The 18,577-nt window shown below is 56.2% G+C and overlaps 1 protein-coding gene across 1 annotated transcript; it reads left to right on the top strand.

Moving 5' to 3' along the window:
- The first annotated feature begins 8,192 nt into the window (after nt 1-8,192).
- On the top strand, nt 8,193-10,860 carry NKX6-1 (NK6 homeobox 1). Its single transcript, XM_054295764.1, has 3 exons — nt 8,193-8,802; nt 9,430-9,602; nt 10,519-10,860. Exons 1-3 carry the CDS (start codon nt 8,193-8,195, stop codon nt 10,768-10,770), a joined length of 1,035 nt encoding a protein of 344 aa, XP_054151739.1. The 3' UTR covers nt 10,771-10,860.
- Nucleotides 10,861-18,577: the final 7,717 nt, after the last annotated feature.

An 18,577-nucleotide genomic window follows, 5' to 3' on the forward strand; every position in this document is an offset into this window, starting at 1 on the left:
GGGCTCCATCTGTGTTGCCTGTCCCCCAAGCCCCCAGCAGGCTGTCTGCCTTGATCACAAGGAAGGAGGGGTCTGCAACACCAGGAGGAATGGGTACTGGTTGCTCAAAAGAGGAATCAGTCCCACCTTTTAGCATTTTCAGCTCTTTTGGGGGCTGTGACCAAAGTGGCTGGTCCGCAGTCAGCTACTGCCAGAAGAGCAGGACCCAAAATGGGAATGGAAAGCAACAATAGCAAGGGGCTTTCTGCTGCTTCTATTGTTGTGCCAGACAAATGTCTGCTTACCTAAAGTCTGCAGTGTGAAGCCAAAACAAGAGAAAGAAGTCCAGAACAGTATCTTCAGACTCACTCACTCTCTGATCCAGGTAATATTTTTTTTTCATGTAATTGCAAACTAAAGAAATTCCCTGTTTGCCAGCACAAGAAGACTCAGTTTTAGCCAGCTGCTGTACCAGCATGGTGCTTTCTGAACAGCATCCTTCACGCCCTCATGTCACATAGCCAAAGATAGTACTGGAAGAAATTACCTGGGTGTCTTATTGCAGCCAGGAATTCCCTGCTGTCCTGTCCCCAGTGCCACTAGAGGTTCATGCAGGCTGCACAACGTGACTTGACATCACTGGTTGTGGGAGATGAAAAGGAAAGTGTGAGTGTAATCAGAGCAGGAGCTGATAGAGAGGACTGAGAAACATGTAGAAAAATGACAGTTTCCTCTGTGGGGCAAGAAATAGGAGTGTGCTTTATCCCAGGAGTTCTTGACACTGCCACTGCAAACTGAGGCAAGAACTGGGATTCAAACTCTCACAGTGGGAAATTGCCCCTTCTGGATGCAGGCTTTTTAGTGGTCTACATTTCTGATCCTTCACAAGAGAGGGAAAAGCAAGGGGGGAAAAAACCCCTAAAACACTGAACAATTTCCCTAAGGATCCAGCTTCTCACAGAAAAACCTGAGCAGCGGTTTTCCTGCTTCCTCAGCAGCTCCTTCACACCTCTGGAGAGCAGGTCCAGCCATCCTGTGCTTCCCTGCGCCGGGTCATCCCGAGCTGTGAGCCTGCTGCCCCTGCCGTGCGCAGCACTTCATCTTCTCTGCCAGGGAATGGGCTGGAGCCCGACAGAAGCCGCCGCATCCCCTCAGTCTATAGCACAGCCCTCGCAATTAATTACCTCTAACAAACCCCCAGGCTGCTGCGGGGGCCAGTGAGCTGGAGTTTGCAGGGCTGGGAGGGAGGGACGGAGGGAGTGAGGTAACTCTTTCCTGCTGCTCAGTGTACTGCCAGGCTGCTCTGCTCCACGCTGTTCTGCTCCAAAGGCAGGAATTCTGCACACCAGAGCAGTGGAAGCTCCAGCCCTGGCCCATCCAGGGAGATGCTCCTGCCCCTTCCATTGCCGCACCGCAGCCACTCCTGGCATGGGGCAGGCAGACGCACACTCTCCCTCCTGACTGCACGAACAGATTTGTGCCTTCCTGCGGTTTCCAGCGCCGGCCAGCGCTAGGTGGAGCTGCCGGAGCGAGCACGGAGCGCCGGGATCCGGCCCCAGCATCCCAGCCCCGCGTCCCAGCCCCGCTCCCCGAGCTCCCCGGGCTCCCGACACCGCCCAAATTCCTCGGCTCGTTTCGGTGACACTGAAACTGACACGGAGTATACTGCTATCAGTGGTTTTCTCCATCCTTTGGGCTGAATCCGCTAATCAATGCGACCCTGTCAGCCTTTGATGTGATGGAAAATGCTGAAATATGATTTTCTAAGAATCATAAAATTATGCACATAATGATGGCCGTCGCACTGCTTTCCCCCTCCCACCCCCATTTAGATCATCAGTTTAATGATTTTCAGTTCCCTGACACTGGACCACGCTGTGCCAACAGCTCCTGACATTAGTTTTAGCTCCTGACATTAGTTGTGCCAAAGCCAGACAGTTTTAGCCATAGAGTATATGTGGTTATCCACATGAAGAAATCCCTCACTTGGATGCCAGGGCAGTGCGTGGATCCATATCCAGCTGTTGTGGGGGCACTCACTGTCCTGTTCAACTGGTCAGCCAGGGCTGGGGGATGATGGGTGAACTTCTGTTGGATTTAACTGATGTCTTTATCCACATCTCATATGCACACACACTGCAGAGTGGGAAGTTTCTGTGTAGCAATGTTCAATGGAAGGGGAAAGGAAGGTAACTTTGGAAGAGTAGCGCCTTCACAGCCCTTAGGCAAAGATGAATGAAGGGGATGGAGCCCCAGTGTTTCTTGCCCTTGCTGTGGCACACCTGGCCTATGGCAGGCACACTTTGGCATCACTGTTTGCAGCAGGTTTCCAAAATAGTTTCTTTGCCTGGGGCTGATCGGCTACGTGCATCCAGTCCCCACAGAATTCCCAAATGGAGATGAAGGAGGCCCCTCACCAGCCACCACAGCACAGTCTGAGGTGTGCAGAGGCAGCAGCAGTCCCATTGCGGCTGCTCCCAGGTGGAGAGAAGGCCCATCCCTGCCACAAGGACTTTGGTCCTTAGCAAGTCAGAGGGAAATGTCTTGTCTGAGTGCCAGGTCACATCACGGGCACATCTGTGCTGGCTGCAGCGTTTAGGGGCACCACACGGGAATACACAATTATGGGAATGTTGAGAAATCTGTTGTGCACTAATTAGGATAGACGGAGGGCTGGTAATCAGTAATGCCACAGGGCTTTGGAGCCAGGATGCCAGCAGGGAGGTGGGTGCACCTGCAGGAGACCCCTGTGGCCATATTAAATCGGTGTGTGATGTTCCTACAACGTGGTGTAACAGTGGAGGTGGTGACAGGTCCTGGAGGTGGAAGCTGGACAAATTTCAGGTAGAGTTTGTATTGCCCAGAGGGCAGAGTGCAGTGTGGGCAGAGCCTGAGCAGGGCACGGGCCTGGGCTGGAAACGGGTCTTGGAACAGGAATGGTCTCGGGTGAACCTGTGGGTTCTGGATGGACTCTCTGCACTTGTAATCCTCTCCTCCTAGCTTCCCCCAGCAGGGGTCAGGCTGAACCAACGATCACAAATCAAAAGTAAAACTAACTACTCCGTTTCAGCAGCGCATATTCTCAATGTTCCAGAAACGAGAAAAATATTTTGCCTTCCCGAGGATACGGAAAATGCTTGAGCATTTCACTTAAGAAAAGCAAAAGAAATATCGAAGTGGTAACAGAGGTGTGTGCAGGCAGCAGCCTGCAACAGCCTCCTCTTCGCAGCTGTTTTTAAAAGGCAATGACCGTGTCCCGTTCCCACTCAGCCTCCGCTCCCAGTTACTCTGGGTACGCTTCAGTGTAAATGCAAAGAGGAATTGGGGCAGGATGCTCGGATCGCAGCGGCCAAGTGACGGGAGCGCGTCCCCAGGAGGGACCGGGAGCCCGGGGAGTGCAGAGCCCGCAGCATCGCCACGGCCCGGCAGGGAAAGCGCTCCCGCACAAGCCATTCCTGCACGGCACACGTGAGTAACGCAGAGCGGAGCCGGCCCTAGGGCGAGGCCAGCACGCCCCAGAGGGAGCTGGCAGCGTTTCGTGGTCCTCGGCACTCTGCAGGCAGCCCAGGGAGCCCGCGGTGGCATCTCCCGCTAAGCGACGCCTCTGACCTCAGCTGTCACCAGAGGTCTGCGGGCAGACACTCTGCAACAAGAATGCCAAAAAGCAGGTGAGGTGTACCCAAAGGACCGTCTCCTGAAAATTCTTCTGGCCGGCTTTGTCTCAGTTTATCACCCAGCAAGAGGACACAGGATGGCATTTCATGCGTGGAATTTTAATGATAAATTCATTATATTTTAGTGTATTATTGGCGTCCGATTTTGTAGTCTTACAAGAAATTTCCGTTTCCACATCTCCATTAAATGTCTGATTCATTTTCTTGGCTCGTGGTAATGCCTCGGGCTACATCACTAAAGAATCAGTGCTCTGCATTAGATAAATATAAGACCAAGTCTGATTAACCTATTAACTATTTTTAATTAACTTTTACTGTTCTTCAAATATTCCGTGTTTTTGAGGAAGCAGGAAGAGGATGAGAGCAGGCTGGTACTGTAGAGATGTATAGAGCTAGCATATGGACCGAGATTATTCATCATCATTGGCAGCAGCTCTGCTGTAGGGAATCTTGCAACAACATCACAATTTTCCTCTAGAGTGAATGTCATAATGGACACATTTGTGGGGTGAGTTATGGCCAAGATAGAAAAAAAATTCAATCTTTATAGCGTCTTTATGCTCTGTCTTCCTTTTTGGTAATCAGATCTTGATTAAGAGTTCGAATTAGCGCCCAGAAGAACATTATGCTTTCCTGGCTCAGCTCCTTCCCACGATGTAGGGCAGACGACAAATGATTCAAAGGCTTTACAGTGCTGCTACAACAAAAAGGTGTCTATGTACCCATCCACCACTTTGGGAAACTAACGGGCTGCCTGCTTGCAATGAGGAACATATGGTAGTGGCAAAATATTTCATTTGCTAAATAAAGTGACTGCTTCATTTAGTTCAGACAGGCTCCTCTCACAGCCACGATAACTTATTAGGGAACAAGCTGGGCAAGGTGGGGTTCGCTGTCTCTGCTGTTGGGGGCTGGAAGGGCTCTGTGGGGCAGAGCAGCCCTTCCTCGAGGGCAGCACCCGCACGATGCTGCAGTGCCGGTTCTGTCTCGGCAGCCTGAAGAACATCTGACCCTGTAATGCCAAAGCACGTTCGACCTTTTAGTTTTAGGCGTCCTTATGGTTTGGTTGGGGCATTTTTCCCCTTTCAGATACGCTGGGACCATTCTGGTGGAAGTGAATTTTGAGTGAATTTTGGAGCCATAGCTGCTCCAGCACTCGTACTTCCTACGCCTCGAACCAGCAAAACAGCTTTTTTTTCTTTCCTTTTTTTTTTTTTTTTTTTTTTTTTTGACAACGCTTCTCCTGCGTACCTGTGAATCCATTCTCACGTCTTCCTCACTGCCTCCCGGGGGGGCCGGGCTCCCCAGGGCAGCTCAGCCCCTCCTTGCCCGCAGCCCCCGCCCCTGGCAGCCCGGACCCCGCTGTCCCTGCCGCCCTCCGTCCCCGGGCTCCGCGGGTGCTTCCCGATGGGATTCTGAGGGAGCTGCTCTCCTCTCGCTTTGCACCCTCCGGCTCGCCGCCCGGCCCCGCTCTCCTTGGTGGTTGCTCTGCTGGAAGCGGCGAAGCGCTTGCGATGAGACCCCGCGGAGCTGGTGAAACGCAGCCGGGCATTGGCGAGCAGGGTCCGGTCAGCAGCCCCATTGCTCACGGAGTGCTTCGGCTGCGGGGTTTGCAGGCTGCGGCTGGCTCGGCCTGTTGGTGAAGTTTGCTGCTGGGGTGGCTTTCAGCCCCGCCGCTGCCTGGGCTGCTCACGGTGTCCCCCACACTCTGCTCAGCCCCGGCCGCCTCCCGAGTTACTTCTCCTCACTACTTCAGCTGACTGCCCTAGCTTAGGGAAAACAGAAGCTGAACATGGAAAAGGAACCAAATATTAATATTTTCGAATATTTCAGTCGTTAAAGACAGAGAGAAGGTAATTCTGGCGTCTGCTTTTGAATCCGTTTCTCAGGCAGGGGCAGCCCTATGGGCGCCATCCCACCTGCGATGCTCTCTTTAGGGAAGAAGTTGCACGAGGAGACCCTCAAATAAACACTCGTTTTTTTTCAATACGCCATCCGTTTCTTACAGTAGAAAAGGAGGAAAAACTCTTGTGCTGGAGGGATTGTTTTGTTTTTCTTCCGCTGGAAAACAAGCCCGGAGGTGCCGGGCGGCGAACTCCCGGGAAAGGGGCGCGGAGCGAGGGGAGCGGGCCGGTACCGCCGGTACCGCCGGGCCGAGCACGGGGCTGGCGGGGCCCGCAGAGCCCCGGGCGGTGCCGCAGCTCGGGCCGGCCCGGCAGGACCCGCTGCGGGCTCAGGGCCCGCTGCCCCCGCCCCAGCGCGGACCCGCGGCCGGAGCTGCCGCCGCTGCCCGGCTCTGGCAGAGCTCCCTTGGGGCGCTGGAGCAGGGAGGCAGGCAGCGGGTCGGGCCCGGGGAGAGCCCCTGCCCCCGCACCGTGTCCTCGGCAGGAGGGAGGAAAAGAGGCTCCCTTGGGTGCCGCTCCGCGCCTGCCTCAGCACTTACAAAAGCGGTTTAGCATTTCTATCCCCCCGAATTCAGATGCAAATCGTTCCCTTTGAGAGGCGGCTCCCCCTCTCCATTGCCGCTGCCGGAGCTGAGCCGGGGCTGCGGGGCCGTGCGGGGCTGCGGCGGCCGAGCGCCCCCGGCTCCTCCGCAACCAGCAGGAAAACACTTCTTTGGGGTTTTCTTTTAGAATATTTGCGAAGTGACAAGAGGACAAAGAAAAAAAGAAATTCAGACTCGGAGGTTTAACTTGAGCTTCCCGGCGGTGCCCTTCGTGTGGCTGCGCCAAAGTTAAGGCGAGGCAAGACCCTACGCGCCCTTTCTCCAAGTGTATTCATCAAATTTATAACTCCAACTAAAACAATTCAGAGCAACAAGGGATTATTTAGAAATAGAAGGAAACATCGTTGCAGGTAGAGGACCAACGTGCCTCCGCTTTAGCTAAGATTCGTAATTAAAATAAAATTAATTTTCGCATCATCCCGTTTTTCCACGCTCGAGGAAAATAGAGTTCCCCACAGGTACAACACACGGGCACAGACAGCACAGTGTAAAAATTGCTCAGGGTGATTTTGCATCACTCTTCCGTGGAATGCTCTTTACGGGACAAATAGGATTTTTTTTCCCTTTCGGCCTTAGGCTACGGGAATTGCCGTGAGCAGCCGGGGTGCCGGGCACAGGTGCCCAGGGGCTCGCTGGTACCGGGGCACAGCACCGGGCAGTGACCGGGCCCGGCGGCACCAACACCCGGATCCAGCGGGGACAGAGAGCATCCACAGGGGCCAGAGCGTGCGGGAAGGGCCGAGGCTGTTCACACCTCCCGCATCCCAAGGAAACACCGGGGCAGGCCCGGCCCCACCGGGACTCGGGCGGCTCTGCGCTCTGGAGTCTCTCCCAAGACAGAGAGAGAGAAAGAGAGAGAGAAAGAGAGAAAGAGAGAGAGAGAGAAAGAAAGAGAGAAAGAGAGAAAGAGAGAAAGAGAGAGAGAAGGAAAGAAGGAAAGAAAGAGAAAGAAAGAAAGAAAGAAAGAAAGAAAGAAAGAAAGAAAGAAAGAAAGAAAGAAAGAGAAATACGGATAGATAAAATGATGGGGGAAAACAGAGAAATTAAATGAGAGAGGGCAAAGGAAAAGAGAAGGAGAGAGAAAATGAAAAAGGAAAGGAAACGAGAAAGTAAAGGAAAAAGAAATTAAATGCAGAAAAATTACAATTAAAAAATAAAAATAAAACGTAAAAGAGAAAGGAAAAAACAAAGGAAAAAGAAAGAAAAGGAAAAAAGAAGAGAAAAAATGAGAGGCAAAAAAGGAAAGCAAAAGGGAGAAAAAGAGGGAGAAGAAACAGGAGAGGAAAAAGGGTAAACAAAAGGGAAAAGTAAAAGGAAAGGAAAAGGGAAAGGAAAGAGAGGAAAAAGACAGGGAAAGGGAAAAGATAAAGAAGAGGAACGAGGGAAAAGAAAAATGGAAAGGAAAAAGAGGGGGGGAAGGAGAAGAGGGGAAAATAAAAGAAAAGCCAGGAGAAGAGGGCGAGGGGAGCCGGGGAGCCCGAAGTTGGCTCAGGGCGGGCGGGTGGGTGGGCAGGGCCGGCAGCCGCCCCGCCCCCGCCCCGCGCCGCCGCCGCCGCCGCGCCCGCTGCCGGCCGTGCCCCCGCTAAAGGAGGCAGGAGCGGGGCGGCGCGGCAGTGCGCCCCGAGCCGCGCCCGCAGCCCCGACAGAGCCGCGGGAACCGCGCCGGGAGCGATGCGGGGCGCCGGGGAGGAGGCAGGGCCGGCGAGCGCAGCCCCCGCGCCGCTGTGATCCGCCGGCGGTCCATCGGAGCGGGCACGGCCGCTGCGCACACACGCGCGTATACAGCCGCCGTGTCCGACAGCACCGCCGCTCCGCTTTCCGCCCCGGCAGGCAGCGTCCGCCGAGGCGCAGCCCCGATGCCCGGCGGCACGGCGGGGCCGCCGCTCGGGCGCGTAGCTCCCCGCTAGAGGCGGCGGCCCCCGCGGGCTGGATGCGCGTCGCCGGTGCGGGCGGCACCCCCGGGCCGGCCGCCGGGGCCCCGCGGCTCTAGGGGCCGTCCGGGCCCCCCGCCCCCGGCCGGCGGCGGCACGGGGATGCTGGCGCTGGGGCAGATGGACGGCGCGCCCCGGCAGGGCGCCTTCCTGCTGGGCAGCCCGCCGCTGGCCGCCCTGCACAGCATGGCCGAGATGAAGGCGCCGCTGTACCCCGCGTACCCCCTGCCCGCCGGGCCCGCCTCCTCCTCCTCCGCCTCCGCCTCGCCCGCCTCCGCCTCGCCCTCGCCGCCGCTCGGCTCCCCGGGCCTCAAGGCGCCCGCCGCCTCCGCCGCCGCCGCGGGCGGGCTCTCGGCGCTGGGCACGGCCCCGCCGCAGCTCTCGGCCGCCACCCCGCACGGCATCAACGACATCCTCAGCCGGCCCTCCATGCCCCTGCCGGGCGCCGCGCTCGCCTCCGCCTCGCCCTCCGCTTCCTCGGCGGCGCCCGCCGGGCTGCTGGCCGGGCTGCCCCGCTTCGGCAGCCTCAGCCCGCCGCCGCCGCCGCCGCCCGCCCTCTACTTCAGCCCTGGCGCCGCCGCCGCCGCCGCCGCCGTGGCCGCCGGGCGCTACCCCAAGCCGCTGGCCGAGCTGCCCGGCCGGACGCCCATCTTCTGGCCGGGGGTGATGCAGAGCCCGCCGTGGAGGGACGCCCGCCTCGCCTGCGCCCCCCGTGAGTACCCGGCGTGGCGGGGCGGGGGGGAGAGGGCGCGGGAGCCCCGGTGGGATCCGCTCCCCGTGCCAGGGAGCCCCCGCGCCCTGGCATCGCTCTGAGACCCTTCTAGCCAGGGCCCGGCCGCAGCCGAGCGGGCTGGCTTTGCCTCGATTTCTTTTGTTTTCGTTTCTTAAGTTGATTTTGCTTTCTCCGTCCCCTCGGTCAGCGCAAAACTCTGTAATATATCGCCAATTATCGCCGGCGAAAAGCGAAACCCTCCGAGGGGAAATTAGCCGCGCTGCCGCCGTCGCTGCTGGGCACTCTCGGGGCCAGGGTTGGCTTTAGGGGCGCGCACAAACTTTTCCCGAGCAGGACTTTCTGCTACCACCCGCTCGCACCGGCTGCGGCTTTTTTTTAAAAAAAACCAAATCATTTGCCCGCTCAGATTTTTGATCTTAAAGGAAAAATAATTAAGGCGAGCCGAAAGGCCAGAGCCGTAGCCTGGCTTAGGCAATAGTTTTCTTATCCCCCGCGTAGAGACCCCTCCGTCCCCTGGGGCCGCTTGAGAGTGAAGCGCTTTCCCAAATCCGTAGATTAACTTGTCTGTCCCTGCCTTCCCTTTCTCTCCCCTCCTCCCTTTGCCAGATCAAGGCTCAATTTTGCTGGATAAGGACGGGAAGAGAAAACATACAAGACCCACTTTTTCTGGCCAGCAGATTTTCGCTCTGGAAAAGACTTTTGAACAGACGAAATACCTGGCGGGCCCGGAGCGAGCCCGGCTGGCGTATTCCCTGGGGATGACGGAGAGCCAAGTTAAGGTGAGAGCACCGAGAGCACCGAGCGGTGCGGGGCTGGAGGAGGGGGGAACAAAAGGGCCCCGCCGCGGAAACGGGGTCCCGTCTGAAGCAGCCGGAGATGCTGCGGGCTGGCGGGGGCTTCCCCGGCAACCACCGGCATTTCTCCCCTTATCGCCTCACTGCGGGGCCGAGAAAGTAGTTTTAAAGTATTTTAAAACCCAATCAAATTGAACCAAACAAACCCAAGCGAGACTGAGAAGCTCTGAACACCGTGGGGGTGGCCAGCATTCTGGGAAAGCCGGGAAAGGGGGATGTTAGGGTGTCGCACTGCCGCACCCGCACTTTTACGTTCTGGTTAAAAACTCTGTGTTTTGGGCAAAGCGGAGGTGTGAGGGGTGGGGAGAGCGGGCTGAGCCCCCCGAGAACACGCAGAGGCGTTTGCTTGGTGGACTGGCCCAGAGGGGGCCCCTCGGCGGTGCTCACGCTTTCAGTCTGATCTGCACTGCCTCCTTTGTCACGGCAAATACGTCCCGATGGCTGCGAATAAATTATTGCAGCTCCTACAATGAAAATGCCCCCCTACTCTGGCAGCGCCCTGCCGGAGAGTAAATACATCTGGCGGGGCAGGGGGGCTGGGGAAGGCATCGGCCCCAAATGTGGGTATCCCCGCCCCAGGCAGGATGGCAGGGAGCCTCGGGGGAGCTGGGGGCGGCTGTCGGCCCGCGCCGGGCCGGGTGTGGGCGGCGGCCGGGAGCGCGGTGCGGCGGGGATCGGCCGCTTTCGTTGCGGGGAAATCGCCCCAAGGGCGGCGGAGCGGGCATCGCTGCGCACGCCGGGGATGGGGAGATGGGCACCGGGCGAGCAGCGGGGGTGGGAGCGGCCCGGTGCCGCCGCCGCGGGTGGCCGTGCCCTGATGCTGACGGTGGCGGCGGGGCAGGTCTGGTTCCAGAACCGACGGACCAAGTGGCGGAAGAAGCACGCGGCGGAGATGGCGACGGCAAAGAAGAAGCAGGACTCGGAGACGGAGCGGCTGAAGGGCGCCTCGGAGAACGAGGAGGAGGACGATGACTACAACAAGCCCCTGGACCCCAATTCGGACGATGAGAAGATCACGCAGCTCCTGAAGAAACACAAGCCGGGGGGCGGCGGGCTGTTGCTGCATCCCCCGGAGGGGGAAGCCTCCGTCTAGCCTGCTTCGCCCTCCGCCGCGTTCGGAGATGTACAGATCTATTTTTCTAGACTCTACGCGCCCGGAGGAGGAGCAGACGCCGGAGGGAGCGCAGAGAGGACTGCGGGCCCCGGCGGGCCCGGCGGGCGCGCCCGCTCCCCGCGCCGCGCGTTGTTGCCGTGGGGCGGCGGGCGGAGCGGAGCGGAGCGGCTGGCCCGAGCCCGGGCCCGCTCCGGCCGGGCGGCTTTGCCGGCTCTTTGTAAATAAACCGTGAGTCCCCGCGACCGTAGGCGTTCCTTACTGTGAATATTTAAAATGTAATATACATTCTTTTTTTTGTTGTTGTTTTTTTGTACAGCGGGGGCCGAGGGCGCAGCGTCCCGCCCGCCCCGCGCTCTCCGGCAGCACCGGGGGCACCGCCGCGGAAACGCCGCCGGTGCCTCCCTCGGGCCGAAACTGCGGCGGCCCCGCGTGCTATTTATTAGTATTTTTGAAACACTTTCTGTTGCGGTCGTCGTGCAAGGGGGGGCGGAGGGTGGGGGGGAGAGGGCGGAGGGACAGAGTTTGCTTTCATTTACACCGTTCCCAATCAACCGCGCGTTGAAAAAGTAGCTGGTGGGAATTGTCACAACCACTGTCAGTCAAAGTATAAAATTCATTTAGTTGCTGTATTTGAATTTAAAGTGTGTTTTCTTTTGTATCATACGGAATACTAGAGAATGTAAATTGTTTTTTCTTTTTTTTTTTAAGCTAATAACGATGATATATCGTGAAATAGCATCTTAACATTTATTAATTTATATTAAAAATAATTCGGTTTGTAAAGAGAAGAAAAGCCCTTTGCAAGACCAGTTAAATGTAATGCACTTTCTGTTAAAAAAAAAAAACAAACAAAACAACAAAACGATAAATCAATTAAACCAGTTTAACGACGTCTGCTGCCTTCACTAAAGAAAGAGAAGAGGTGATTTTTGTTGATTCTCAGTAGTAAGGTTTTTGTTGTTGTTTGGTTGTTTGGTTTGTTTGAAGACTTTTGTTGTTTGAGCGCTTTTTTTTTTTTTTTTTATTAATTGGAAGTTGACTATTTTGCTGTGGGAACACAAGAAGGATACAAATAAAATAAGCCGCGGGTTGTTTGGGGACGTGAGCGGGCAGGTAGCTTCCACCCGGCCACTCAGCCTAAATTAGGCTGTTTCAACTTTCTCAGAGGCGGGCGATGCAGGGCTTTATTAACGGCAGAGTGTTACCATTATTAGGGGAAATAAACCGCTTTCCAAGAAGAAAACAGTGGATAAAATAAAAGCCCGGCTAAGTGTCTAGAACGAATAGACCCAATACCAGAACTGGTTTAAATTGAAACTCATTATCTGACGCGATCATTTCCATATCTAAACAGTCCAGAAACAATCGCTTTTTTTTTTTTTTTTTTTTTTTTTTTTTCTTCCCAAGGACCAGCAGAGCAAACAGAATCGGTTTTATATCATATCAGATATCGGTCTCATATCATATCAGATATGAGAGAGAAAAAGGGCCAGCTATTCTGGAGGAAATAAATAAATAAATTATTCTATTTGGGGATACTTTTATAAACAGGATAAAAACGAAGAAGAAAAAAAGGTAGAGCAGGGTTTTATTTATATCTTTCGGCTCACACAATGCCGGGGCCGGGAGGAGGGAGCGAGCCCGGCGCTCTGCGGCTGCCCCGGCTGTCCCTGCCCGGGGTGCGGGGGTGCCCATGGCCCACCGACACTGCCCCCAGCCCACCCTTCCCGACGAGTTGTGCAGGCAGGAAGGGAAGGGCCGCTCGCTCGCCAGGGAGCAGCCTCGGCCCTGTTGCGATATCCCCGCGGGTTCTGCGGGGCGGCGGGAGCGAGCTCAGAACACGGCGGGGTCCGGATCGCCGGCGCGGGGCCCGGCCGGGGCTCTCTGCCCGCGCACCCTCGGCCCCGTTCCCGTTCCCCGGCGGCCGCTCCGCTCCCCGCAGCCCGGCCCGGCCCTGCCCGCACCCTCCCGTGCGCCCCGGGCTGCCGCCAGCGCTCCGGCGGCCCCGGCCCCTTTTCCAGTTCACCGCAGCACCGACTGAGGCTTTCCAGTTAATTTACTCCTGCACAGAGACCCAGCTGGCCACCAGTTGCAGTTGGCACCGTCAAAGTGGAATCGCGGGGAAAAGAGCCCAGCGCTGTCCGCTTGGTTGGGCTGGTTTTGTCTGGGGCGCTGGAAGAAAGAGCAGGGGATTCACACGAGCTCGCGGCCCCCCTTTTCGGGACATGTTTTGGAAGCCAAAGCCGGCTGGGCTCCTTCTCCTCCAGGAAAGGACTTTTTAGGAAGAGATTCAATAGCTAACCCCTGGATCGCTGCCACGGACAGCACGGTGAACAATTAAAAGACAAATGTCAGCTGGCTTCGCGGGGCGGGAGGTTCCCCCCGTGCCGGGGGCCTGGCCCAGATCCGCCGCACTTTCGGCTCAGTCCTTCGCGCAGGCAGGAATTTGTGACGGAACTGTAAAAACTCCGGGAAAACGACATTTAAAAAGTGCTGCAGAGCCGTGTCCATGGGGAACGGGAGCCTCCCCCCGGCAGCCGCCCCTCGCTCAGGCCCGGGCCGAAAGCCCCGCGGGCAGAGAGCAGCTGCGCACACGCGTGGGGAGTGCCGGCTGCGCGGCCGCGGAGCGGGGCGGGAGGGCCCTGCCCGAGCCGTGAGCGAGCACCGCGGGCCGCTCCCGACAGCTCCCTGCGCACACGGCTTTTGGCTTTCCTTCCCTTCCGTCGCAGAGCCCTCGGTTTTAAACCCCACTCACTTCCGTGCGCGGGACTTCCAGGCTCAGTGGAAATAAAACCACCTGTTTCTGGGATTTCCCGGCTCAGGGGAAATAGAGGCGGCTGGGTTTACCCTGCCTCGGTCCCTGTCATGCGTCTTCTCTGGAGTGCAGAAGATATCGAGGGAGAAGTTCCCGGCCGTGCAATCCCAGAGTGCCCAAAGCATCCTCCCTACTTTTCCAACGCCTGGTCCGTCTCCAGCCCAAGCGAGCGTCACCACGGACAGGGGAAAAAATTTCCTTCCCCGCAGAAGCGCCCCACTCCGCGCCCTGCAATCGCCGTGGGCACTCCGAGACTGCGGGGAAGGAGGGACGGAGGGAGGGAGGCACGGGAAGCAAAGGAGGGACCGGGGCCACCCCACCGCCCGCACCCCATTCCGGGCCGGCAGCTGCTGCCCGCGGGACGCATGCATATGGATGTGGACATATGGACGCGGGCAGGATCCGCACCGCGGTGCCACAGGGGGACACAGGTTCCAAGGGGAAGCCCACGGCCGGAGTGGCCGCTGGCAGGGAGGGGGGAAAGGAAGAGCTCTCCGCTCTCCGCGGGGTAACGAAGGGGTCGCTCTACCCGGGGCGTGTGCGCTGGGGGAAAGCCCAGGACGTAGGCCGCTGTCACCCGCTCCCCGACAAGGCCCTACAGCAGCGCTGTCACAGCCCCGAGGCCCTCGGGCTTTCTCATCCCGACAGCAACTCGCACGCAGAGTCCCCAGCGTAGGCAGCGAGGAGGGTAATGCCTACACCCTGCCAGAGGGATGCCCAAACCGGCAGCCACGCGGGACAGCGCGACCATTTCAGCGAGTGACGGCTTCTCCCGCCCTTTCCCTCGCGTGTGGTCTCCTGTGATGAGCTCCTGAAATCCCGTTATCTCCCATCACCTCTCTGTGCTATTAATTTTTAACGCTTCCCATATAACACGCTCCCTGTCTCCCCTCCGCTCTCCCGCCGTTTGCGGCCGTGATGTTATTTCGTGCAAGACTTTCGTTGTATCCCTGCCAGCCGCCCCGAGGCTTTGCTTTAGGCACTCCTTGCCTCGGGACATGAGTCGTCCCTCAGGCCAGAGAACCCGGGCGCTAAAATGAGGGCGATGGGCTTTCACCCCGGCCAGGACACCCCGAGTCCCTTCCAGCATCGCGGCCGCGGGCAGAGGGACCGCTGGGAGAGGCGCTTGTGCAGGATCCGCCGCTCAGAGCCGGCGTCGCCAGCCGCAAATTAAAAATTGAGATGAACTGCTCCCTCCTAATTGCAGCTCCGCCTTTACCTTCTGCACCGATAGGTATTTCCCAGACACGCGTTTCTGGCGGCGTTTGCCAGCTGTCTCCAACAGCGGTTGTGAGTCTCCGTGAGGGATGCAAACATCTGCCGGGCAGGAGGAGGCGGCGCTGCCGCGGGGAGCAGCGGGCACCCCGCACCGAGCACCCCGCACCGCACCGAGCACCCCAAACAGCACAGAGCACCCCAAACCGCATCGAGCACCCCACACCGCACCGAGCATCCCGCAGGAATCCTGCGTTCCCCAAATCCAGGATTTGGGCAGGGATCCTGTCAGGGGAGAGAGTCCTGCGAGAGAGAGTGGCGCTAGGAGTAGTATTGCGTTCAGGGACGGAATTTTGGTCCATGCAGGAATTAGGGTAGATTGCTTTAGGACTTTGATTTAGGGCGACGAAAACGGTTGCAGTTATTACAGCGTATAGGCAGAAGTTGAGGAGGGTGAGTTTAGGGTTGTAGATGATAATGATTGCTATTCAGCCTAGGACGGAGATGGATGGCACCCGCACCGAGCACCCCGCACCGCACCGAGCCTGCACCGCACCCGCGAGCGCGGTTGATAAGAACAAAGTTATCGATACAAGGGCCGAGCAGGCAGCACCGCGCCTCCCCGCGTCCCCCGGGGGTTCAGGCCTTGCCCGGAGGCCCGGGGCTGGCGGGAGGCGCTCGGCAGGGCCGCTCGGTGCCCATCGCTGCCCTCCGGGGCCGCGGGGCTGCGGGGAGCGCCTGGCACCGGCCCCGCGGCAATAACCCGCTTCCGCACACGCAAGTGTATCCCTGTAATAACGTCCTCGATCATTTATTAAAAGTCGTGTCAAGCGAGCCCATATAATTCATCTTTATGCAAATACATCAATGTCAAGCCATTAGTGTATTGCTCGGGTTTTTTATTAAAGTGCATTCTTTTTAATTCAGCTCAGTAAAATATGAGCCCTATTGCTCAAGAATTATAGCAACTATTAGAGTAACATACGGGCAACATGCACTCAGAAAATAAAAATCAACAGATAAAGTGGCGGGGTCACAACGGGGAGCAAACACTTAACAAAATGGCAGCGGGGTAATAGATTTTCCTCCCGCGGCCCCGGCTCTGGGGTGTCAGGAGGAGCACCCCGGCTCGACGGTGGGGCGGCCCTGCCCGGAGCCCGCTGCCATCCCCGCCCGGCCCCGGCTCCTTGCCCGGTCCCTTGCTGGCCGGGACTGCGGGAGCGCAGCCCTGCCCCACAGACACGCAGCTCCGCACCGCCCCTTCCGCACCCCCCAAGGCTATCCCGGATTTAATGAGAGAGTTGCCCACATCCTCATCACCCCAGCATGGTAATTGAGCAGATCTATTAACTTGTTACACTAGATTTGTTTAAAGAGACTATTACACAGTCATTTAATCAATTTGTTACACTGGAGGTCCTGACTTATGAGACACTTGCCGTATGATTCCTTAATGACTGAATTAATTTGTTTTAATAAAACCAACATTGTGTACAAGCACATTTCGAGAAATGTAATTTTGGAGACGGAACAGTCCAATGCTTCATCTGATTAAGTCTTTTCGATGGTTTATCAAAGTCGGGAGTTGCCGTCATAAACTGCATGTATGGGGTATTTTTCTTTTTTATAGCGTCATTAATTTAATATGGATCATTAGTTCTTTATACACATGCATGTTCTGACAAATGTACCCAATGAATAATGCACCTAATGTGTTTGGGCTCAAATGCATCACGCCATAAACAGAAACTGCCGCAAAATAAATAACAATAAACAATAATAACAACAACTAATATCAAGGCCGCCCCGTTCCCAGTTCCAGCGTCGGGCCGGAGGAGCCGGGGCGCTCCCACGCCCTCGCACCGCACCGGGCTCACGGCAACGGGAGCGCCCATGGATTTACGGTGAGTTGAGGCTGTCCCGAGAGCAGATGTAGGACAAGAAAATCGGTTTTGCTCCTGATGGGAACTGACGTGCGTGGAATAAGTGTAAATAAACACGAGGGCTCCCAAGAAAAGGAACTTGATGATATCGATTATGTAAAATAATGGCCGCATTACAAATGTTAATGTACTATGGTAATGCACCGCGAGCAGCCGGCGGGGAAGGAGTGAGCAGCCTCGGGAAGCGCTCCGGGAATCGGGACGGCGACAGCGACACCGACAGCGTTACCCTCAGCAGCGTCGCTGTCGCGGTGGCTGGAGGGATGACCCCGCTGCCTCCCTGGGCATCACCCCCAGCCCGGACCCCCGCCCGGCCGTGGCACTGCCAGGAGCTAAAACAAGTCCTGCGCAGAACGTCCCAGGGCCTCAGCACCCGCCAGAGGAGGCGCCTGAACAGATTGTTCTCATCTAAACCCTTACTTGCTGGCTTTGAAATTCCTCGCCCTGACAGCGTGGCTTGGTTCTTGTTTTTTTTAAAGTAATTTCCACCAGTGACCTTGTGGTCCAGGAAGTCTGCTGGGCATCTACTTCTTGTTAGACACTGAGCATCTCCTTCTTTTTAAACATGAACGCGTATTTCTCGGACTCCAGAGGGACCTAAACCTCAGCCCAAAACGTGACACTGCTGCTGCACCTGCCCCAGATGAGTGTCCACCGGCCCCACACGTTCCTCTGCAAACAGAAATCTCAGCTGCAGAGCCCACCGAGCTGCAGCATTTCCCACACTGTAATCATCTGCACCTAGCAGAGCTTAAAAGTGAAACCCGAAGCAGCTTACTGCTCAAAAAAAAAATAAAACGAGGTGGTGAAAACACACCTTCAGAACTGTTTTTCACCCTCCCCACATGGTTTTTCGTAGATAAACTACCTTTTTCCCTCAAAGGTAGGTGTTCTGTGCCCTTTATAAATGCAGGCAGCACAGCCACCAGCAATGTGTGCAGGAGGTGTATTTAAGTAGATGGATTCGACCTTTTGGCCATTTTAACAGATGCTGCTTCTGACCACCCCAAAAAGCTTGTTTCAAGTTAACAATATTAAGCATTGGAGGTCACAAGGCCAATTCAAGGTCATTTTAATTCTGGCTAAAGGTTAATTAGATCACTGCATTAAAGCAAAAATAGACTATATTCAACTTTAATGAGGACAGACAGGTTTTTTTACACACCTCTTAACTGCTCCCTTTATGATAAGGATATAGGGTACATATCAGAGATGAAATCTTGCTGTCAGTTCCACAAATCGAGTTACAGGAGTTACACTGGCAAGGCATAAATACAGCTCTTGGTTTGCTTGAACTCTTTTTTAATTTGCAAGATGGGGCATCTGGGTTTCCTGCTACTCTTTACTCTGTCCCCTCACAGGGAGCCCAGGGCTGCTCTGCTCTGCCCTGCCCTGAGGAACACCAGCCCCAATGTCCAAATGTGCGTGCTGGATGTGTGATCACTGAAGGCAGCAGGACTCATGGATGGTGAGGCACTTTCCCTGGGCTGATATTGCCAGCTCACAGAGAAAACAATATGGAAAACTCATAAGGAAAACTCCACCATACTTTGCTTAGGAGTGGTGAGCCAAATGGAAAGGCAGCTCCTGATCTGACAAATGTTTGTGAGATTTCATAATACTTTGCACCCTGCACTTGAAAAACCCAGATTTTTTTTTTCAAAAAAATCCAGATAGAAGAAACCATGGAAATGAGAGACCTTGGTTTGAACCCCATTATCCCTTGTGAAGGAAAGCAAAGACCCCTGCCTGTGTCTCCTTTCCCCCATGCAATGCCCTGGCTGCATGGATACTCTGGTGTGCACTTCTCTCT

Source organism: Melozone crissalis, unplaced genomic scaffold (assembly GCF_028551555.1).
Source record: "Melozone crissalis strain CALT ecotype California unplaced genomic scaffold, PUWL_Pcris_2 ptg000006l_1, whole genome shotgun sequence".
Classification (NCBI taxonomy): Eukaryota; Metazoa; Chordata; class Aves; order Passeriformes; family Passerellidae; genus Melozone; species Melozone crissalis.